Genomic DNA, 24,841 nt, shown 5'->3' on the forward strand with positions numbered 1-24,841 from the left:
TTCTATAGTTGTCCCATACACGTGCGTGAGGTGTCCTCGATTTTGACAATTTCTAGGAAGGTCGATTAATCACTGTGGAATATTATTTCTGTCAATCTTTTTCATTCTGTTGATCATACGGTTGTTATTGTTTTGTTTTGTTTTTAGTCATTTTTATTGCAACGCGATGAACGTCTACGGGCTATTGGCATGCTGCAAACGGTCAGAAGTCAGCGTGAAGTGGCCAACACCTTCGGGAACACCTTCAATGTTTCGAAATCGGTGATTAGCAGACTATGGAACAGGTACCAACAAATCCAAAATGTTGACGATTGACCCCGTTGGGGCTCCGCCAAGACCCCTATGGATGGTACTGCTGCGAAGCGGAAGGCCGTCACCATACCGAATAGTGACAGCCAGCCAAGGCCCGGCGTTCCGCGACCGCCCGGGGTCAGGGACGTCGCCTGGAGCCTAGCCATCTCCAAGATCAAGGGCTAGTACGCTCGATACTTGGTCGGGAACACCTCGGACACCAGCTCACTGCCGGGAGGCATTCTTGAGGGCAACTTCAAGAAGTTTCCTAACGGAGTTGAGTGTGCCATCCACGTCATGGAACTACGAGACGGGAAGTTTGGACTTGTGGTGACGTCGCGCCGCAATGATCTCTACAGATAGGGAATACTCTTCGAAGACATGGACAACTACACCATCCACAGAGTACTGAAGATCATCGCCGGCGCCCATTACGTCGAGCTAGCTAAGACCTTGCTAGCCCACCGTTGGAGGAAACTGGTGCCACAGTTCAACGCCAAACACTTCATCTTGTCCCCGTAGTCGCCAACCGTTCCAAGGGCTTAGTTGGACTTTAATTTTTATTTTATTTTTTATTTTTTTTGTAAACAGACCGACACCCTTTATTTTGGCAGCCCGTTTGGCAGCACTCTAATTTTGTTCTTTGGACTTACATTTTTGTCCAGACATGAGTTGTATGAATGAGCTCATTTTGGCTTTAGGTCTTTGACCTAACTACTAAATTCGTATTCCAAATTCCGCCCACCTTAAACTCACCCCCCCCCCCCCCACCCCACCCCCCACCCGGCACGGACCATATAGATCGGACTTTAAACTTTTAGACCTCCGTTCAAAATTATATGTCGAAATTATTCTCTTTTTTTAATATTATTAAATAGTCCGATCCTCTCTTCTTTCTCTTATTTATTTTTGGACTGTCCATCTAAAATGCTCCAAATTATATAAATATTCGGCCGAGCTGTCATTTGTTTTTATTTTTGGCTTGTAACCTTTTATTTAATTCTTTTTTTTTTTTTTTTATTCTGTTAACTTTTTTTTACTAATAGCTATTTTCAAAATTCTGCCCATTTTCAACTCTATCGTCCCCTCATCCCGAGTCAGGCCATCGATCTTATCGGAGGTCGGACTCTGGATGGGCGTGTTCGAAACCCTAGTGGTATATGGACACGTTAAATTGTAATCTATCTATCTATCTATCTATCTATCTATCTATCAGAGCAAGATGTTGTAGCTTCACGCCTGTCATAGGTACAGGTGCAGGGTTGAAAATTAGCAGTCGCCCGGTCGCCCGTGACGACCTTTATTGGCTAAGTGCGACTAAGAATTTTACAAAGAGTCCTTTGGGCGACCATCGATTTTAGGGTCTGGCGAATATGGTGCCAGTTTAAAAAAAACTAAAAAAAACTAAAAAAACCGCACTGAAACTGAATCGAATGTGACAAAACACCCTGCGCCTGTGCTGGTGCGAACTACAGATCTGGCAGCTGAATACATAGATCATGAAACACAGATCAGATCTAACGTTTTGACGTCAAATTTTACGTGGTGCAATAACTGTCTAATGATTACTATAATAAATAATAAGTACGCTTTTATGCTTTGTAATATGATAAAAAAAAAAAAAAAAAAAAAAACCTTACTTCGTATATTTTTGGTAAAATCAATGTTTTGATTTTTTTCACAGATTTATTTTGCTTACTATTGTAGCATTTAAAATATCAAAATTAAACACACACACACACACACACACACACACACACACACACACACACACACACACACTATTACATTTTACTGAGCCAGAAAATATTTATTTTGAGACTATTGTCCGTTTGCATCAAAAGGGAACCAATGAATTGGCATATAACTTCATAATGAATAAAGATAAAATTCATATAAAAACCTATTAATTTATTAAGTTTCAAACCCATTCCATCTCAAACTAAAAGTTTTGAGGAAAAAATATCAGTCCAAATTAAAAAGAATATTCTTTACAAGTTGCCATCAAACTGTATAGGTTAAATCTTCTGTTCTGGTACACGTTTTAAGGTAATTGATGGAAAATCCAAAGTAATCTGAACGACACAACCTTAATACATGACAAGGGCCATATCTTTACACAATTAAAAGTCGAATGAGCATTTGGCAAAATAGTGGATGATTCCATGGAGCTGTATCTAGTGTCTTGTTTATAGGAGAGCCACTTCCGAGGAAATCCTTTACTGGAAATTGTATCCCTCTGGCATCGCCACAAAGAGGCCTGCCACTCCAGGCTAGTTTACTAAAGCACATGCAGTTCTACCTTTACATCTTTCTGCATTATATTTTACTTCATAGTCCATGCAAGTCAAGCTACATGCCTTGGTTGTTCTATCATTTTATTTTCACCTCTGTATTAAAAGTTATATTTAATTTGTATATAATTTAATGGTACTTTCGACAAAAACATTTTTATTTATAATGAATTTCTTTTTTAAACTTTTTTATTTCAGTTGGTATGGGCTTAAAACTTAATTGTTTTTATATGAATTTTAACTTTATTCATTTATTTATTATCGGTTTTCTTTTGACGCAAACAAACTATATACGGTCAATACATGGTTATTATTTAACAAAGAACATTCTAATGTTCGATTTTAATGTGATAATTGGAGGGCTAGTTGAAATTGAGAAGGGCCAGTAAGGTTTTTCTTCAACTGGCCCTGCTGGCGACCATAGTTTCCATGTTAATTTTCAACCCTGCAGGTGTCGACGTTTTCAGCTAGGCTGCCAATGAGAGATCCAGAAAATCCATATAGGGGGCAGTGACATAAGGCGGAATGCCAAGAGAGCTTTGGGGAGTCGTATAAAAACAAAGAAAATTAATATATAATAAAATTATAACTGTCGCAAAATTTAGCTTCCCCCCCCCCCCCCCCCCATTAAATCCGTCTCTGGTTTCTCCGCACAGGACAGAAATAATTCGAGTTTTAGGAGCTTACTTGATCTAGCTAATGCGGATATCTTTCAAAAAGGTCAAAATTACAAAAAAGGAAATAAAATGGCGGGAGTTTAAGATTTATTATTTATTTATTTTAAATTTACACTGTGCAACTAAATAGTTTGGCATTGCTTTAATGCTTGACATGTTGGGAAGCTGCTGCTTTAATGCTTGACATGATGGAAGCTGCATATGTTTTATTAATAAACCAAGGTATCCAGTCTGATCTCAATGAATTGTGTAATATTAATTAAATAATATATTGCCTTATTGGGTACAAACGAGCGAATTTCAGAATATTTTAGTTCGAACGTGTGGGTTTTCGGTCCGCCTTGGATTAGAATTTAATATTAGAATAAAAAAAATAAAAAATAGATTTCACACTATAAGTTGATAGAAGATTTCAGGTGTTACTGTGGCACATATTGTCACAGTAGACACCGTTGTGACTCATGTGAGACTAGTTCAGCACTTGAGATAAATCATATTAAATGTCAAGTGCAAGCGTAAGATACTAAGATAAGTTCACGTTGGACTTGGCATGTTGAGATGGAAATAAATGAAATAGAATCCCAAAGCAAGGAAGGGAAAGTGAGTTAAATAAATTAAAGATGCTGTAAACTAACTTCCCCATTCTAGCCAATGCCCACAACTGGTAAATGTATTCCAAATGCCATGGTATGTGCTGTCCTGTTTGTAGAAGAGTCCGTATCCCTTGATGCTAATTATATATTAATAGAAAAATGTAGTGGGTACATTTACAAATTTAAACATTATTATATTTTTTCTTGTTTCTTTTTTTTAAAGAATAATCTGAAATAAAAAAAAACTATATAAAAATTGTGATGACTGCCAGTATTTATAATTAATTTATTAATAGAACTGACACATGTTTTTGAAAATGTTACACATGTGTAACTTAAACAAAGTTAAGTGTCGGTTTCATCCGACCAGATATATCACTGAAATAAATAAAAAGTATATTAACCAATTAAACACTAGAGGCTTTCAGAGTTTGGAAACAGGATATATATGCACGTCCAGCACCCAACCCTTGAATCTGTGCATAGCTGTATGGGCTCCCATTTTTGGCCGAATTAAAAAAAAGTTTTGTTTTGTTTTATTTAACGACGCCACTAGAGCACATTGATTTTTTATCTGATCATCGGCTATTGGATGTCAAACATATGGTCATTCTGACACTGTTTTTTAGAGGAAACCCGCTGTCGCCACATATGCTACTCTTTTTACGAGAGGCAGCAAGGGATCTTTTATTTGCACTTCCCACAGGCAGGATAGCACAAACCATGGCCTTTGTTGAACCAGTTATGGATCACTGGTCGGTGCAAGTGGTTTACACCTACCCATTGAGCCTTGCGGAGCACTCACTCAGGGTTTGGAGTCTGTATCTGGATTAAAAATCCCATGCCTCGACTGAGATCCGAACCCAGTACCTACCAGCCTGTAAACCGATGGCCTAACCACGACGCCACCGAGGCCGGTTTGGCCAAATTAAACAAAAATGCTCGAATCTGGATAAAAATATTTATTCATATTAGTAATACTACTAAACAGCTATATAGAGTTGCAAACAAATCACAACTCTTTTTACATGGATTAAACTAATTAATTTTGAGGGTAGAATGACGAAAGTACATGGTAAAAAGGTCTCAGGTTATCCCATTTTGCCCGAATTTGAGCTTTTGCTCCTGCCCCCCTGTCTCATACGCGCTTATATATATATATATGGATCTATTACAGTGCTACATGTAAAAATTTAAATACATACCGTACATGTGCATACGTGTACCAGTATGTACATGTAATAATTCATTAAAAATTTAATTTCGCCCTCAATGTTTCTTGAGTCATGGAATTGCCCCATGTAATGTACTTGTGGAAAACAGTTACTGTCAACCAAATAAAATGGTTTGAAACCAACTGTAAAGTTTGTAAATGACTGAAATTTGTGACTTGTGTGAACACACCATAATTGTGTAAATCATCTCATGATTTTACTAATGACCACTAAAACTGATTTGTCCTTCATTGTTCAATACTGTTTTAAATATATAAATACAAACTGTGTCAGGCTTTCTGTCAGTAAATAGTTTGATGGTTACGGTAGGCTACATAATAAAAATACAACAGATCACAAGTACCCATATTATTAGGTGGTTATAGTTTAGAAATCTTCTGAAATTGGACACCAAATTTCATGTACTTTCATAAATTTTAAATGGCAGTCCTCTTAGCATAATTTTTCTAAATATTATAAAAATGTATCCATTAATTTCCTAGATTTTAGTGTGTGCGTAATTTTACCGTTTGTACCATTTGGCAGAAACCCTGCTTATGCTATACATACACAGGAACGTTTTTTCCCATGAGTAGAGAATAATCTTTAATTTAAATGTTACTAAAACCGTTTTCACAAGGTTTTTATTTTTCAGATGATACTGCTGTTGCCATGGAAGCACTGGGTATTATTTCACACAGGCTGGAAATGGTATCTTCATCTGTGGATAAATCTTTAGTGTTAGGCCACATTGTTTGTACTGATGAAGACGGTCACCATTATCAGGTATAAATCTGGGCCCAATTTCACAAAACATCGTAAGCCTTGTTTTGCACGTAAATGTAAATCTATGACTAAACCACAGTTTTTATTACTATAATAGTGCAATAAATATAGTTATAAGTACACATATTTTATTTTAGTCTGTCCTTAAATTGCTCCGTCTTCTGTAATGATGTAATTGTCGGTGTGAAATAGATGCCAAACACGTGTAAATGAATGACCGGTATAACTGCTAGTTGCAGACGTAAACTTACGATGTTTTGTGAAATAGGCCCCCGGGTTGTGTGAGAAAATAATTTTAAGTAACTTAGAGGGGGTGATTTTCCATTTCAGATTGGGGCAAATTCCAATTCTTATTTTTGGCAGCTTCCATTTTTAACAGTTTCCATTTAATGTTGAGCAGTACTTTTAGTTTTTGCTTCAAGTGGTATGAAATCCATTCATAGAATTTAGAAATTTGCTATAAGTAATAGAACGGATATGATGTTATTCAGTTGTCTACGAATGATCAAAGCATGAAAGAAAAAGACAACATCAAAATGGACAGTAATGGCAATCAACTGTTGTGTAACCAACACAGAACTCAAATGTGTAGCCGGCTATAGATATCTTTATTTGATGTTTAAATCATTTTACTGTATGTTCATAACTGGTATAAATTGACATACATACATGTACATGCATATATTTATCCTACATTGTATAACTTGCCCATAATATCCATGTCAAAAACCCGTTTGATATTTACCATTATCAGGGCTAGCTCTGGCACTCACTAAATTCGCCAGTTGCGATTTTCAAAAACAACTGGCAAATTTTATTTTAATTTAGCAAAATAATTTCATGGAATAATTGATATTTCGTTACAAAATAACTGGGTTTCTTCAAGTCTTGAAGTTTAACAAATAATTTGGTGAAATGTTCTGCTGCCCCAGAGCTGGCCCTGTTTATTAACTCGAATAATAATGTTTTGCTGTCAATATGTCATTTGTTACTGTCAAGAAAACTTGTACCTCAGTGTATTGTTTTGAGTAGATTTAGTTGAATTAAGATGACGTCATATTACCGGTGAAGCGACTACAGAATTTTGAAAATTTACTAAATATTAAATTAAAATGATATTATAGAAGTTTTATAGGATAAATAGAATATTCTACTCGTATTTTTTAATATGGAAAATATGCACCGAATCTATGTTAATCAGTGTTTGTCAAGGTACTAGTATCAGACAAAGTTAATATTAAAAAATACTCGTGACAAATCCTTTATGTATTACCGGGTATCTGTATGTTCCATACATGTAGATTTATGTGCATGTATCTGAAACTGAAAAAAATGTCTGAACATTGGTCAACATGAAATTTGCAGATAATCTTTTGCTGGGGTGTTCTTTGAGACTGGTGGTTATTTCAAAGAGATTGCTGCTTCAGCAAGTTTCTAAATCCAGACCTTGTTGTTTAAGGGAAACTATCACTGTCATTTCTATCACTCCCACTGCATGATCAAAGGCCATGGTATGTGCTGTCCTGTCTGTGGGAAAGTGCATATAATTTATAAAAGATCCCTTGCTGCATTAGGAAAAATGTAGCAGGTTTCCTCTGATGACTACTTGTCAGAATTACCAACTGTTTGACATCCAATAGGCGATGATTAATTAATCAATGTGCTCTAGTGGTGTTGCTAAACAAAGCAAAATTTCTATCACTCCCCTGAGTCTCTATGTATGATAGTTCAAGGAGAGTAATTTTTATCTCCCCTTACTTAGTATGTGAATAATAATAATAAAAAAACTACAAAAGGATCAAATATCAATGTACAATGTGGTTATCTTAAATGGCTCCCCATAATCTAATTCTCATGGTGTGGTCTGTAAATAACAGGAGAATCCAGGGGAGGGTGACCCATCCCCCTTCAAAATAACCCCCAATATTTGTGGTCTGTAAATAACAGGAGAATCCAGGGGAGGGGGACCCATCCCCCCCTAAAAAAAAAAACCAATATTCGTGCACCCCCATTTTTTCATCAGTTTTTTTTTTTTATCCCATTGGGATGTGCTTTTGATGAGTTGGTCCATGGGCCCTTTTCCCATTATCCCTCCCCCCAAACTATTTCCTGGATCTGCTCTTGAATAATATATACACAGTATGGGACAGTCACTGATTTGTGGGTTTTAAAAAAAAAAATATATGCAAGACAAAGTTTAAAGATTTACTTACATGTATGTAGAGCTGGGCGCTATACCATATATATACCGTTCGGTATCGCTATCATGTCAATACTGATTTGCCGCACTGAGCAAATTTTAAAATACCGACATTTCCGTATTGAAAAATGTTATTCACTTTATACTAAAGGACCGGCGTCGGGGTTAGGCCATTGGTCTACAGGCTGGTAGGTACTGGGTTCGGATCCCAGTCGAGGCATGGGATTTTTAATCCAGATACCGACTCCAAACCCTGAGTGAGGCTTAATGGGTAGGTGTAAACCACTTGCACCGACCAGTGATCCATTACTGGTTCAACAAAGGCCATGGTTTGTGCTATCCTGCCTGTGGGAAGCGCAAATAAAAGATCCCTTGCTGTTAATCGGAAAGAGTAGCCCATGTAGTGGTGACAGCGGGTTTCCTCTCAAAATCTGTGTGGTCCTTAACCATATGTCTGATGCCATATAACCGTAAATAAAATGTGTTGAGTGCGTCGTTAAATAAAACATTTCTTTCTTTCTTTCTTGATACTAAAGCACTAACAATATATTTAACGAAAAATAGCTGAAAAGAAGAGAGAGATGAAGGCCTTGTGTATGGAATTTAATTTTATTTAGATGAAATTAGCGGGTGAGCCTTAACTCGGGCATGCATTTAAAGCCAAGTATATCAAAAATGTTGGTATCAGTATTATACATGTATCAATACCAAATACCGTACCGATACCGATACTGAGGTAAGTAACCCCCAAAATACTGATACCGATACCGAGATAAATAAATAACACCCAAAATACTGATACTGATACCGAGGTAAATAACCCCCAAAATACTGATACCGATACCGAGGTAAGTAACCCCCAAAATACTGATACCGATACCGAGGTAAATAACCCCCAAAATACTGATACCGATACCGAGGTAAATAACCCCCAAAATACTGATACCGATACCGAGGTAAGTAACCCCCAAAATACTGATACCGATACCGAGGTAAATAACCCCCAAAATACTGATACCGATACCGAGGTAAATAACCCCCAAAATACTGATACCGATACCGAGATAAATAACCCCCAAAATACTGATACCAATACCGAGGTAAATAACCCCAAAATACTGATACCGATACCGAGGTAAGTAACCCCCAAAATACTGATACTGATACCGAGGTAAGTAACCCCCAAAATACTGATACCGATACCGAGGTAAGTAACCCCCAAAATACTGATACTGATACCGAACCTGAAATTTCAATTGCGCCCAGCCCTAGATGTGTGTACCTTATGATAAATTTATAGTAAATTATTATTGATATGGTAAATTATTTTGTTGAAAGTACATGTAATTAGCAAGGTGAAATGTATTGATTTTTCAGCCAACAGCATCGTCTAAAGTGACATGGTGTTCGCTGCCTGATCTTGTTGCTACTTTGGAAGCACAGACGTCAGATACAGCCACGCTGCCCGAAGAACAAAAGTATTTTTAATAGTATTTATAATATACAAAATATAACCATTCATAATATTCTTGTCTGGCTAATGAATTGAATGATACACTGATTTTATTTTTACCTTTGGAACACAAATGTCAGATACGTCCAAGTTGACAGGAAACAAAAGTATTGCTATTCAAGTTTAATATCCACTCTTAATATAGAAAAAAATATATATATACAGTAGAATCTTGTTGGGTTGGACTTGGAGGGTGTATACTACCAAATCAAATCCCATAGACGACAATAGTAACATATGCGGCTAAAACTCCTACCTGCAACGTATCAACCGACATAAACGCCACGGATATATATACTACCACCCCTTACACTTAAAGTGAATCAGAAAAAAATGTGGGTCAAGCTGCTCGTTTCTGAGATAACGGGTAGCGTCTATGACTACCCTAGTTTCGCACAAAATTCGAGTACTTTTTTTTACAGGTACCCCATACATGTTTCAAGCACAAGGCTACTTGACACATTGGTACTAGATGAAATAAAATTGCACATTTATTTTACCCAGATGAAACTATTATTTTTTACAACCAACACACTCACATTTATAACCAATCACAGGACTTGTGGTGTTCACTTCTCTATCAAAAGTTGGGTGTCCCTCGAGCTTTGACCCAGCCGGAAGTTATTTGGTATAGTACTACCTATACTGATAACATACATTTTTCAAAAAGTGTCCAGCTATGTGTCTTTATGACAACCAGGATCTGGTGTATTCTGACATAAACTGACAACCTCACTGAAACTGTTGTTTCTACAGTGCAACCTAATATAATGTACACCTCAAAAAGCATATATATTGCATATAGTTTTGTACAAATGCAATATGTCATATTAAACAACAAAATGTTTTAAAATAAACCTCCTGAAGATATTTACTTTCAGTTGGGTGTGTGTACTCGGGTATATATGTAGAGACAACAAAGATAGTCAGAGTACCTCTACCCCTTTAAAGAATTCCATTAAAACACATGCACTTGATTGACCCCTAGACTATGAAGACCTTAACAGGCACATCAAAGAAATATCAGTATTAAAAAAATACACTGTCTGAGGAAGGAAACACAAACATGACTGTACCTGTATGAAGTAATGACTTAATGTCCTGAACATTAGTGTTGAGAGGAAATCTTGTATGCTGGGTGTGGGTGTCTTCAAGTTACCAGGTGTGGGTATTTCAAATCCATCGGCCATGCTGATTTTCATAATGAACCATCAAAACTATTGGCAGCCACCAATATTCCTGACTATATTTTATTTATAGCCTACTGTAGTTGGAGGTTTTAATAGGTGTGATATCTGGAATAATCATGCAGCTTTAACATATTTATTTTTGATTAATTACTGAAAAAAACTATTTTTAAATGACAAAATTACCCGAACATCTATTTTCTTGCATTATTTTCTAATCCAAATGAATACAATATGTACATTAGATGTATTCCTGCAATCTGTAATCCAGCATTTTATTTAGCTAGTAATATTACTATTAGGTAATACAGCTTTAACAATAAAATAAATTTATCAACTTAATCTAAGGCAGATAATCAAATCTGAAAAAATTGGTTCTGAATCTAGTATAAACTCAAAATGTTTTTCATGAGAGCTAACTAAGTGATTATTAAGAAACAAAAATTATCTGGAGATCTAAGTATATGTTTAACAACCTTATTGTTATGTACAAATAAGAACAGAAGGCACAATAGTGACAACAAATTTAATTATGTTTTTGGTAAAGTTTTTCTTCAAATTTACTTTAAATTTTGCATAAAACTACAAATTTGTCTAAAATATAACTTAGCACCCTATAAATATGTTAAAATGACAATAAAAATCAACTTCTTTACAAATTTGAGTTTTCAGAATTTCATACATAAAAAATTAACAATGTTAATGGAAACTAAAGACATTAACCCACTATTGGCACATGCTATTTTTAATATAAAAATAAATTGCTATTAAAATCTTAGTTCAGGTTGCCTATATATAATACCATATTTAAGAGCAGTTGTATATGGCAAGTCAAATACCATGTAAAAAGAAATTATTGAAATCTTCACAGTATGAATTATAGGCCAAAACCAACTTTTCTTCAGTGCTAACTTTGATTCAAACTCCATTCAGAGCCATGCACAGAGATTATTGTCAAGGTCAAGGTCATTGTGAACTTGCATGATCGAGTGATGGCTAATTAATCAACCAGTATAGTTTAATTAAATAAAATGACAAAATCATAATATTTTTTATTATGCACTGAATATGTGCTATAGGGTGTATACTACCAAATCAAATCCCATAGACGACAATAGTAACATATGTGGCTAAAACTCCTACCTGCAACGTATCAACCGACATAAACGCCACGGATATAAATACTACCACCCCTTACACTTAAAGTGAATCAGAAAAAAATGGGGGTCAAGCTGCTCGTTTCTGAGATAACGGGTAGCGTCTATGACTACCCTAGTTTCGCACAAAAATCGAGTACTTTTTTTTACAGGTACCCCATACATGTTTCAAGCACAAGGCTACTTGACACATTGGTACTAGATGAAATAAAATTGCACATTTATTTTACCCAGATGAAACTATTATTTTTTACAACCAACACACTCACATTTATAACCAATCACAGGACTTGTGGTGTTCACTTCTCTATCAAAAGTTGGGTGTCCCTCGAGCTTTGACCCAGCCGGAAGTTATTTGGTATAGTACTACCTATACTGATAACATACATTTTTCAAAAAGTGTCCAGCTATGTGTCTTTATGACAACCAGGATCTGGTGTATTCTGACATAAACTGACAACCTCACTGAAACTGTTGTTTCTACAGTGCAACCTAATATAATGTACACCTCAAAAAGCATATATATTGCATATAGTTTTGTACAAATGCAATATGTCATATTAAACAACAAAATGTTTTAAAATAAACCTCCTGAAGATATTTACTTTCAGTTGGGTGTGTGTACTCGGGTATATATGTAGAGACAACAAAGATAGTCAGAGTACCTCTACCCCTTTAAAGAATTCCATTAAAACACATGCACTTGATTGACCCCTAGACTATGAAGACCTTAACAGGCACATCAAAGAAATATCAGTATTAAAAAAATACACTGTCTGAGGAAGGAAACACAAACATGACTGTACCTGTATGAAGTAATGACTTAATGTCCTGAACATTAGTGTTGAGAGGAAATCTTGTATGCTGGGTGTGGGTGTCTTCAAGTTACCAGGTGTGGGTATTTCAAATCCATCGGCCATGCTGATTTTCATAATGAACCATCAAAACTATTGGCAGCCACCAATATTCCTGACTATATTTTATTTATAGCCTACTGTAGTTGGAGGTTTTAATAGGTGTGATATCTGGAATAATCATGCAGCTTTAACATATTTATTTTTGATTAATTACTGAAAAAAACTATTTTTAAATGACAAAATTACCCGAACATCTATTTTCTTGCATTATTTTCTAATCCAAATGAATACAATATGTACATTAGATGTATTCCTGCAATCTGTAATCCAGCATTTTATTTAGCTAGTAATATTACTATTAGGTAATACAGCTTTAACAATAAAATAAATTTATCAACTTAATCTAAGGCAGATAATCAAATCTGAAAAAATTGGTTCTGAATCTAGTATAAACTCAAAATGTTTTTCATGAGAGCTAACTAAGTGATTATTAAGAAACAAAAATTATCTGGAGATCTAAGTATATGTTTAACAACCTTATTGTTATGTACAAATAAGAACAGAAGGCACAATAGTGACAACAAATTTAATTATGTTTTTGGTAAAGTTTTTCTTCAAATTTACTTTAAATTTTGCATAAAACTACAAATTTGTCTAAAATATAACTTAGCACCCTATAAATATGTTAAAATGACAATAAAAATCAACTTCTTTACAAATTTGAGTTTTCAGAATTTCATACATAAAAAATTAACAATGTTAATGGAAACTAAAGACATTAACCCACTATTGGCACATGCTATTTTTAATATAAAAATAAATTGCTATTAAAATCTTAGTTCAGGTTGCCTATATATAATACCATATTTAAGAGCAGTTGTATATGGCAAGTCAAATACCATGTAAAAAGAAATTATTGAAATCTTCACAGTATGAATTATAGGCCAAAACCAACTTTTCTTCAGTGCTAACTTTGATTCAAACTCCATTCAGAGCCATGCACAGAGATTATTGTCAAGGTCAAGGTCATTGTGAACTTGCATGATCGAGTGATGGCTAATTAATCAACCAGTATAGTTTAATTAAATAAAATGACAAAATCATAATATTTTTTATTATGCACTGAATATGTGCTATAGGGTGTATACTACCAAATCAAATCCCATAGACGACAATAGTAACATATGTGGCTAAAACTCCTACCTGCAACGTATCAACCGACATAAACGCCACGGATATAAATACTACCACCCCTTACACTTAAAGTGAATCAGAAAAAAATGGGGGTCAAGCTGCTCGTTTCTGAGATAACGGGTAGCGTCTATGACTACCCTAGTTTCGCACAAAAATCGAGTACTTTTTTTTACAGGTACCCCATACATGTTTCAAGCACAAGGCTACTTGACACATTGGTACTAGATGAAATAAAATTGCACATTTATTTTACCCAGATGAAACTATTATTTTTTACAACCAACACACTCACATTTATAACCAATCACAGGACTTGTGGTGTTCACTTCTCTATCAAAAGTTGGGTGTCCCTCGAGCTTTGACCCAGCCGGAAGTTATTTGGTATAGTACTACCTGGAAGGGTCGAATACACCGCAACGCTCGAACCAAAAACGAAGTCCCAAGTTACATTTACACGATGTTGAATGGTTAGGTCGAACTACTGAATGGGTCGAACACTTTCTTGAGCACCGACGGAGGTCGAGCCAACGGGATTCAACTGTATTAACAAAATAAGACACACACATATATATATATATATATATCAATATATGGCTTCTTAATATAGTTTATATACATGTACTTTACAAGATATATTTGGGGGAATAAACTATGGCCTCTTAAGATGGGTGCCTGCTTAATACAGCTGATCGTTAGAGCAGGCCTAAGTTCAGCCAGTAATTTTTCGATAAAAGTTAGCAAACTATTTTGACTGGTTCCCGAAGTGGTCATTCAGTTTAATGTGTAGCATAAAACTAAGTCTGAGCAGGCAGCCTGTGAAAAACAGACCATTTGTTTTAGACGTAGCAGATGAAATAGAAATTCACCTACTAAAACCACTAAAACCCCCTAGCATTCATGCTATGTGACCTAGTGGTATAGCGCACACCTGATGCACGGTCCGTAGAGATGGGCGATATACCGTTCGGTATCGGTATTATGCCAGTACCAATTTACCGTACCGAGCAAATTTCAAAATACAAAAATTTTGGTATTGAAAAATATTTCTCGGAAAGCACTATAATAATATATCTGACGAACGCAAAATGGGTTGGTATAAATCAGACGAGAGCCTTGTGTATGGAATTTAATTGTATTCAGATGAAATTAGAGGGTGAGCCTTAACAGGCATGCATTTAAAGCCGGGTATACCGAAAATAGCGCTCGATATCGGTATTGTGTCAATACCGAATACCGTACCAATACCAAGGTAAATCACCCCCAAAATACTGATATCGATACCAAATTTCAATACCGCCCAGCTCTAACAGTCTAGGATCGATCCCCGTTGGTGGGCCCATTGGGCTATTTCTCATTTCCAGCCAGTGCTCCACGACTGGTATATCAAAGACTATCCTGTCTGTGGGGTAGTGCATATAAATGATCCCTTGCTATTGATGAAAAAATTGTCCTGGGCAGGCGTGCGCTACAGCAGCTTACTCTGAATGTGTATCTTAAAGACTCTGACCTGACGTGATGGAAAAATGTAGCGGATTTCCTTTATAACTGTAAAAAAAATTACCATATCTTTGACATCCAATAGCCGTTGATTAATAATATCATGGTATCGTTAAACAAAACAAACTTTAATCAAAACAAACTCGTATGCTATTTAGCTGAAAATGTGGTTATATTTTCATTCCATAATGCTCTAAAATTCATATCAGAGGTTCTGTTTCCACACACTGTCCCAAACAACATGCTGTGTTATTTCCAGCAGCACATATTACTGTTGGCATGCTATTTTGAAAACATAACATCAGGCTGTATTTCACTTCGTATTTTGAGCGCTGGACAGTTTCATTGTATTCGTTTGTTTACGTTTCAGTTGTTCCAGTGTAGCAGAGATCCTCCATCAACTAGCTGACATTCTGCCTTATTGTGGTAAGGGGGAATAATCCATTATTTAAATAGACATCTTGTTTGCTGTAGTCCAAAACATTTAATAATATGTTTTTATCCTTTAACTTATCCATGTCATAAGGCTGTTTGATATTTAATATTAATTATTACCCCGGTTAATTTTGCTCTAAATTGGGTCATTTGTTCGCAAACTAACAAGACATCTATTCCTGAGCATAATGTTTTAATAAGATTTAATTGAAGGGTGTGACGTCAAACTACATCATTTGAGCTAATCATGACGACTTCATATTACTGATGGTGGCGACTTTAGAACTGTGATTTACTAAATATTTAATTAAAATGTAATTTTAGATGGGTTATAGAATTTGTTATTCGTGTTTTTAAGTATGTAAATTATCAACCTCGTGTAGGTATTTGTGTCGGCAGAGCCTTGACAAAAACTGATTAATGTATTTGATATTTTCCACATTAAAAACAATTGTGACGAATTCTCTATTTAAACCATATTTGATATTATTTTTGCATGTTCTTTATAATTGAGCATTGGAACATCATTAGTCAAAATTCCTAATGTTTCACATCCAATAGCCAATCATGAATTAATCAGTGTGCTCTAGTGTTGTCGCTAAGAAATACAAACATTTAACTTTATTCTATTCAATATACAGTGTTTGTGTTCTATACAATACAAAGTGTTCTTTTTCTAAACAATACATACAGCTGGTCTTATTCTATACAATAATAGTGTTCTTATTCTATACATTGCAACTGGTCTTATTCTATTCAATACAAAACTGGTCTTATTCTATACAGTACAGCTAGTCTTATTCTATACAACACAACACTGGTCATATTCTATACAGCATTGGTCTTATTCTATACAATACAACACTGGTGTTATTCTATACAGTACAGCTAGTCTTATTCTATACAACACAACACTGGTCATATTCTATACAGCATTGGTCTTATTCTATACAATACAACACTGGTGTTATTCTATACAGTACAGCTAGTCTTATTCTATACAACACAACACTGGTCATATTCTATACAGCATTGGTCTTATTCTATACAATACAATGGTGGTCTTATTCTATACAATACAACAGTGGTCTTATTCTATTCAATACAACACTGGTCTTATTCTATACAATACAACACTGGTCTTATTCCATACAATACAACACTGGTCTTATTCTGTACAATACAACAGTGGTCTTATTCTATTCAATACAACAGTGGTCTTATTCTATACAATACAACACTGTCTTAGTCTATACAATACAACACTGGTATTATTCTATACAATACAAAACTGGTCTTATTCTATACAATACAACACTGGTCTTATTCTGTTCAATACAACAGTGTTCTATACAATACAACTCTGGTCTTATTCTATACAATACAACACTGGTCCTATTCTATACAACACTGGTCTTATTGTATACAATACAATACAACACTGGTCTTATTCTATACAATACAACTGTTCTTATTCTATACAATACAACAGTGTTCTTATTCTATACAATACAACAGTGTTCTTATTCTTATTCTATACAATACAACAGTGTTCTTATTCTTATTCTATACAATACAACTGTTCTTATTCTATATAATACAACAGTGTTCTTATTCTATATAATACAACAGTGTTCTTATTCTATACAATACAACAGTGTTCTTATTCTATACAATACAACAGTGTTCTTATTCTATATAATACAACAATGTTCTTATTCTAACTTAAAGGGACATTCCAGAGTTTGTTGCATTGTAAGATGTTTCCGACTAATAAGAATTTCTACGATTAAACTTACATATTAAATATATTTTCTTGTTTAGAATATCAGTGTCTGTATACTGTAAATCTTGAAATTAACGCGTTCCTAAATTAATGTGAGTGACGGTGGGCAGACTAAAATGTGACATGAAATTAATGCGAGTGGCTTCCCTTTGAATATTACCTTCCTAGCAACACACGTCCGTGTACTTTTTGATTTAATCCAAGTTACAGTTGTCTTCAATGAGATCAACTTACTAACATATCTGTGTACACAGCAGTTAACCTGTTTAGTCCTTAGTGGTTTTGGTGAGATCAACTCCAAGCATATTTTGCAGCGTTCAATTACGTAACGGGTATGGTTACATAAATCTGGTTAAACATTAGCATATATATGTACCATGACAACTGTATCTTCCTAAGAATGTAGACATATTTTAAAGTCATAACAAAAGAACAATTCACCCAACTAAGTTGCAGTGAACTACAACAGTGAAATCAAAGAAACAGTCGACCTCAGGATTAGCGTGCTAAAACCCATTCACACGCGATGTATCGTGTTGGCTTTTGATAGGATGGCCAAACACCCTGCAATCATCACGCGTGGTTGGCATCTTGTTAGATTATTGTACAATTAGTATGTCTCGTCTACAATGAATTGTGCTCCAGTTGTTTTATAAATGTATTAGAATTTTAATCTTTGTTTTAGAAGTGTGACACATAGCTTGCTGGACTAGTCCACGATTAGTCAGACTTGCCTACAATGAATTGTTTTCCAGTTGTGTTATATGTTAGAATGTTAATCTTTGTTTGTTTGGTTTTAATAACGTGGGACACATAAACAAAACAAAGAAATAAATGCATCATATTATTAATGCGAATAACACAAGCTCGCATTTTTTCGCATTAATATTATGATCGCATTAATTTCAGGATCTACAGTATTCAATGTTTTTCTGGTCGTCTTAATATTTGTAAGAAGCCCAAAGTGGATTTTGTCTTCAAATAATTTTGTACGTATGAAAACAAAAATTGGGGGAAATAAAATGAAATTTAACCTAGTACAAATATTAGAACAATCAGAAACACGTTTAATATACAGCCACTAATATTTTATGCAGAAAAATATATTTGATATGTAATTACAATCGTTAAAAAGTTACTGTTAGTCGATAACATCTTTAAAATCGCAGCAAACTCAGGAATGTCCCTTTAAGGGCTTGCTTGATGTGCAGTCGTTTTCGGATCGATCCCCGGCTGTTTCTCGTTCCATCCAGTGCACCATGACTGGTATATCAAAGGCTGTGGTATGTGCTAACCTGTCTGGGATGGTGCATATACAGAATCCCTTGCTACTAATGGAAAAATGTAGCGGGTTTCCTCATTAAGACTATATGTGAAAATTACCAAATGTTTGACATCCAATAGCCGATAATCAATAAATCAGTGTGCTCTAGTGGGGTCGTTAAACAAAACAAACTTTAACTGTATTGTAATTTGCAGGTATTCCTCTTCACGTGATGTGGATCCGTCCACAGCTGTCCACAGAAAGTGAAAGGTAGGTACAGGGCTTGAACGTAAGAATTTTTAAAAGAATTGCTATGGGTGAAACAGTCCACCGATGGCAATTTTGAGCCTGCCTATGGCAATTTTTTTTTTAATTGACATTTGCAGCAAATACACTTGACTGAAAGGCTATCTTGTTATATGTAGACATCTTTTAAATGTGCAAATGTGAAATATTGGCAGATAATGTAAACCAGGTGTTTACATTTCACCATTGTTGGGGAGCTTTATCGACAGCACAAAAGTGCCATTGGTGATGCTCTCTACCTACGGCAATTTATATCTCAACGACGGCGATTGCCGTCTGTGCTGCTGTTAAGTTCGAGCCTTATCGCTTGTTAGGGGGCAAGACTTAGGGGGTAAGACAGTGGTAAAGCGCTCAGCTGAGGTGCTTTTGTCGCAGGATCGAACCACCTCAACTGATTGGGTTTTTTTTTCCGTTCTAACCAGTGCACCACAACCGGTCAAAGGCCGTGGTATGTGTTTTCCTGTCTGTCGGAAAGTGCATATAAAAGATCCCTTGCTACTAATGGAGAAATGTAGCAGGTTTTCTCTATGTCTGTATCAGAATTAACTAATGTTTGATTAATTAATCAATGTGCTCTAGTTGTGTCGTTAAACAAAACAAACTTTGATGTGCATTCGATCTAGGAATGATCCCAGTCGTTGAGCCCATTGGGCTATTTCTCATTCCAGCCAGTGCTCCATGACTGGTATATCAAAGTCTGTGGTAATTGCTATCCTGTCTGTGGGTTGGTGCATACAAAATATCCGTTGTTGCTAATGGAAACACGTAGCAGGTTTTCTCTGAAGACTGAGTCAAAATTACCCATATGTTTGACATCCAATAGCTGATGATTAATAAATCAATGTGCTCTAGTGATGTCATTAAACACAAAACAATTTATTTATTTTTAGCTTTTTACCCACCATTGGTGCAGTTCTACGTCTTGTCCATTGGCACAATGCCCAGGTGACCATCGTCCATCCAGGGGAGACTACTGGAGATGTCCAAAGTTTAGTTGACATCTGTCGAGCCAAAGTTGTTCCCGATGTTCAGTCGGTGTCAATCAGTCCAAAGATCTGGATGGGGAAAATATCCGTGACAAGTAAAATAGTGAGAACTCTATCCTGGGTTTTTTTCTTTTTGTTTTATTGTTAAAGAATGCTATGTCAGACTAAGATTAAAGTTTTATTCATAATTAATGTTTTCTAATTGCCTATCATATTATTTTTGGTTAGCTATATGTTATTTATGAAATACTTTGTAGCATGTGAAGACTTTTATAGTTAATAGAAATTTATTTTTAAAATATACTCTTCCTACATTGTATATGTAAGAAAAAGTGTAACAGTATTACTGATGGTTATTTAATTTTAAACTTTACTCTTCAACCCTCCGATTTCCCTCTCCTCCCAAAAAAAAAGAAAAAGAAAAAATACTTCCAATAGTTAAGACTTAATTTTGTGAGCTAGTTTTATATATTTATAACAAATATATTAAAATGTGTTAATGTGTTAATGTGTTTGTGTATACATGTACACCTTAATTTGACGCCCAATAGCCTTTATCCTGCAATGTAATTTATTCCAATCATTCATTCGGTCGTTCATTTGTTTGTTGTTCGTTCATTCATATGTTTTGTTATAAATTTATATTGTTTAATATTTTACAGGAAGGGCATGGTATTGTTTTCCCTGGTTTCTGTATGTCTTGTGAAGACAAATCTTTACTTTTTTCAAGAATTACTGGCAGAAACCTTACTACTGAGGTGAGACCATTGTACAGGTTACAACAGTGACACCGTCTTCTCTGACATTAGAAAGCTAAATCTAGAACTTCTCACTGATTAATATTTTTACTGGTGGTGAAAAGAGGGGGAAGAGGTTCTGGAAGTACTGTTTAGTGTAAAGTATTATCAGAAAAACTTTTCTTTTCAACTTTACCTGTCCTCAAACAAGTGCACTTCCCCCCCCCCCCCCCCCCCCCCCCCCCAGCTAGTAGTCTGGTCCGAACACCCCAACAGCCAATGGGATGGCCTAAATTCTTCTACTGCATACTCCTCTGTAGTTCCGGGGTGACTGTAACTTCCTTCTTTTTCTCTTCACTGTGTGTTTTTCAATGCCTTGTATGGGAACCCATTGGATGCTCTTTTATTATGTGTATATATATATATATATATGTATATTATTTTCATTGAATAGTCGTACTCAATATAATAATCATGGGAAACAAAATTTTGGTTAGTGATTTTACCAACATGGTACCGGAAATTATTGTTTCTGTGAAATGTGAAGGCCTGATTATCTGTTATTAGTCCACTGGTAGGCGATAGTTTCAAAGTTTCCTCTGTTATACGATTTTAGTCCTCTGATTGGATGACATCGCTAAAAAGTTTAATGTTATCCTTTAGTAAACCTCAGAAAATTACGCTGTTTAGTCAAATGGGATGGCGTCATGTCAAATAGGACATCATTACATGTATGTAAAAACAGTTCATGGAAATGTTACAAACTAACTTATGTGTATTTTTAACTAAATAAGGTTTGTTGCTGCTAATTATAAGAATTGTTTGCCATTTTGCGTGAAGTTATCAATGTATAACAGTCAGAAATTTCGTATAAAATTACTTCATTACACAACATGATTTTATACAATTTGTGACTGTTAAACTTCGTTAAATTCACACAAAAGGTGACCAAACTATTCATAAATTATTCAGGGTAATAGATCTCACTAATTTGGATTCAATGGGAACCTTTGTCTTTTCCGACTGCTGGAAGGTCGTTTTAGTTCAATACTGTCATTAACAGCTGCTGTAGAGTTGTCAATGTTCAGAAAAAGTTTATTTTATTTAACGACGCCACTGGAGCACATTGATTTTTTATCTTATCATCGGCTATTGGACGTCAAACATATGGTCATTCTAACACTGGGTTTTTTAGAGGAAACCCGCTGGCACCACATATGCTACTCTTTTTACGACAGGCAGCAAGGGATCTTTTATTTGTGCTTCCCACAGGCAGGATAGCACAAACCATGGCCTTTGTTCAACCAGTTATGGATCACTGGTTGGTGCAAGTGGTTTACACCTACCCATTGAGCCTTGCGGAGCACTCACTCAGGGTTTGGAGTCGGTATCTGGATTAAAAATCCCATGCCTCGACTGGGATCCGAACCCAGTACCTACCAGCCTGTAGACCGATGGCCTAACCACGACGCCACCTAGGCTGGTCAATGTTCAGAAATGCATTTCAAATTATTTTAATCTAATTAAAATGTAATATTTTAGTAGTTTTGAGGTGAAATATGAGGACAGCGTGTTTGTATTTAATTTGGGAGTGATTATTTTGGGGCATATATATCTATTTTGGACACCATGTTTAGCACCTCGACTTTGATGCAATCTAAAGCTCTGATAATTAATGTAGCTTTCTTGTTTCAGGATAATATAATGTGTCACAGTTTTGGTCGGATGGTGGAAGTTCTGGATGAGATAAACATAAGAACAATTCCAATGTTTATGCTGTCTGCACTTTGCGTTTCGGTGTATCCTTGACGAAACTTAACATTTAATCATGATATACTAGTGACCTTAAATTTTAGGATAGATCGGTGACCTGTCGCATATTAAATAATTGTTTAAAAATTAGCTTTGCTTGTCATAAAGAACTAGATTTTTTAAATGATAGAAATGTTGGAAGTGTTGTTAAATTTGGTGTGTAAATATTTGTGTAATTATATGTACCGGTATAATATGTCTGGTCTGATGTATTATTTAACAATGGCACATTGGATCATTCAGTGGCAAAAAAATAAAAATCCATCCCAATTATGATTAAATTGCGCTGGTTTTCTTGATCTCAAACATGGGACCCCACTGAAATACCCTGGATAAAGCCCTGGTGGTATGTGCTGTCCTGTCTGGTAAAATGAATATAAACAATTCCTTGCTGTTTTTCTGTAGGAGTAGCCTGTAGGGCGGGATGTAGCCCAGTGGTAGAGCGCTCGCTTGATGTGCGGTCGGTTTGGGATCGATCACCGTCGATGGGCCCATTGGACTTTTTCATTCCAGCCAGTACACCACAACTGATATACCAAAAGTCATGGTATGTGCTGTCCTGTCTGTGCGATGGTGCATAAAAAGATCCCTTCCGACTAATGGAAAAAAATAGCGGGTTTCCTCTAAGACTATATGTTAAAATTACCAAATGTTTGACATCCAATAGCCGATGATTAATAAATCATTGTCCTCTAGTGGTATTGTTAAACGAAACAAACTTTAACTTTAACTTTGAGTAGCCTGTGTGGCGGATGTAGGTCTTCTTTTTTCCTCTTTCAATATTGTTCAAGCTGTTTTTAATTTAAACTGTGTGCTGTGTGATTACTGTTGTTATTCCTGACCGTCAGACATCTGGAAAATGACCATCCTCATTCTAAACAGTTCGTCCAGTATGTGAATAGTCTTGACAAGGTTAGTAGTTACAGTATATTAAATGAGCTTCTATTTCTTATCTAGTTTATGTTCCGAGTGAAATAATTTTCAATTGTCATGAGCTTTATTGAGTGACAATGAAAATTATTTCACGAGGGACATAATCAGGATATGAAATGGTAGCGAGTTTAATATCCTATTTATAACTGTAACTTACAGTGTTAGGTAGTAGTGCATCAACTGATGACGTCAAAAGTGTTACGTCCCACTTGGCGTTCTAGTGGGACATATCACTTTGATATGTACCAAGATATTTTTAACCATATGGGTAATAATTAATAATACTCCATATTAGTGTGATTGGAAACCACCAACCTTGGTGGTGTCGTGGTTAAGCTGTTGGACACAAGGCTGGTAGGTACTGGGTTCAGAGCCACCCAGAGCGAGTTTTAATGACTCACTGGGTGGGTAGATGTAAGACCCCTACACCGACTTCTCTATCACTATCAACTAACCTACTGTCCTGGACAGACAGCCCAGATAGTGAGGTGTATACCCAGGACAGCGTGCTTGAACCTTAATTGGATATAAGCATGAAAATAAGTTAAAATAAATAAATTGGAAAAATATTTTAAAGGACTAACCTGAGTTTGTAGCCTTTGTAACATGTTTTCTGTCAGTATTACCTTTGTATTGCCTTTGTATTGCCATGACAAAGTTGAAATGTGGGACACGTGCTGCTTTTTTACAATGGCAGTGATGGCATCAACATGGGTTCGTAGCCGTCTTTAACTTCATTGAAAGTCTTTGAATTTGAAAAAATGATTTTTAGGTCTTTAAAAGTCTTTGAATTGTAATAAAAGTCTTTAAAAGTCTTTAAATTCTCACAAATCATAGCCAAAGCAATGATGATATCTTTTACAGCTGCATGCATTTGATATTTTCCAGTTACAAGGTTTAATCTGTCATGATGTATGTAAAACAGCTAAATTTTTTGCCATGGACAGCAACGTAAACAAACTGATTTGGTATTTTTTTTATTGTTTTTGACTGTTGTGTAAAAGTCTTTGAAGTCATTGAAAATGGCAGGTAAAAGTCTTTGAAAGTCTTTTAATTTTGAAGTTACCAGTGCATGCCACTGATAAAACCATTTATTTTATTACAAATCAAGCATTTTGTTTA

At 35.4% G+C, this 24,841-nt stretch overlaps 1 protein-coding gene across 2 annotated transcripts in view; it reads left to right on the top strand.

The window, feature by feature from the left end:
• Positions 1-3,339: 3,339 nt before the first annotated feature.
• The window catches only part of LOC121389516 (mdm2-binding protein-like), a 46,321-nt gene continuing 24,819 nt past the window's right edge, over positions 3,340-24,841 (top strand). Inside the window, exons 1-9 of one of the 2 annotated variants that reach the window (XM_041521168.1) lie at positions 3,340-3,484; positions 5,725-5,855; positions 9,433-9,533; positions 15,831-15,886; positions 19,161-19,215; positions 20,142-20,340; positions 20,900-20,995; positions 22,670-22,773; positions 23,635-23,698. In XM_041521168.1, coding sequence (XP_041377102.1) covers positions 3,439-3,484; positions 5,725-5,855; positions 9,433-9,533; positions 15,831-15,886; positions 19,161-19,215; positions 20,142-20,340; positions 20,900-20,995; positions 22,670-22,773; positions 23,635-23,698 — 852 coding nt within the window. In that variant the 5' untranslated portion in view covers positions 3,340-3,438. The remainder of the gene's footprint in view (positions 3,485-5,724; positions 5,856-9,432; positions 9,534-15,830; positions 15,887-19,160; positions 19,216-20,141; positions 20,341-20,899; positions 20,996-22,669; positions 22,774-23,634; positions 23,699-24,841) is intronic. The other variant, XM_041521169.1, reaches the window with a different exon arrangement.

Source organism: Gigantopelta aegis, chromosome 14, assembly GCF_016097555.1.
Source record: "Gigantopelta aegis isolate Gae_Host chromosome 14, Gae_host_genome, whole genome shotgun sequence".
Lineage (NCBI taxonomy): Eukaryota > Metazoa > Mollusca > Gastropoda > Neomphalida > Peltospiridae > Gigantopelta > Gigantopelta aegis.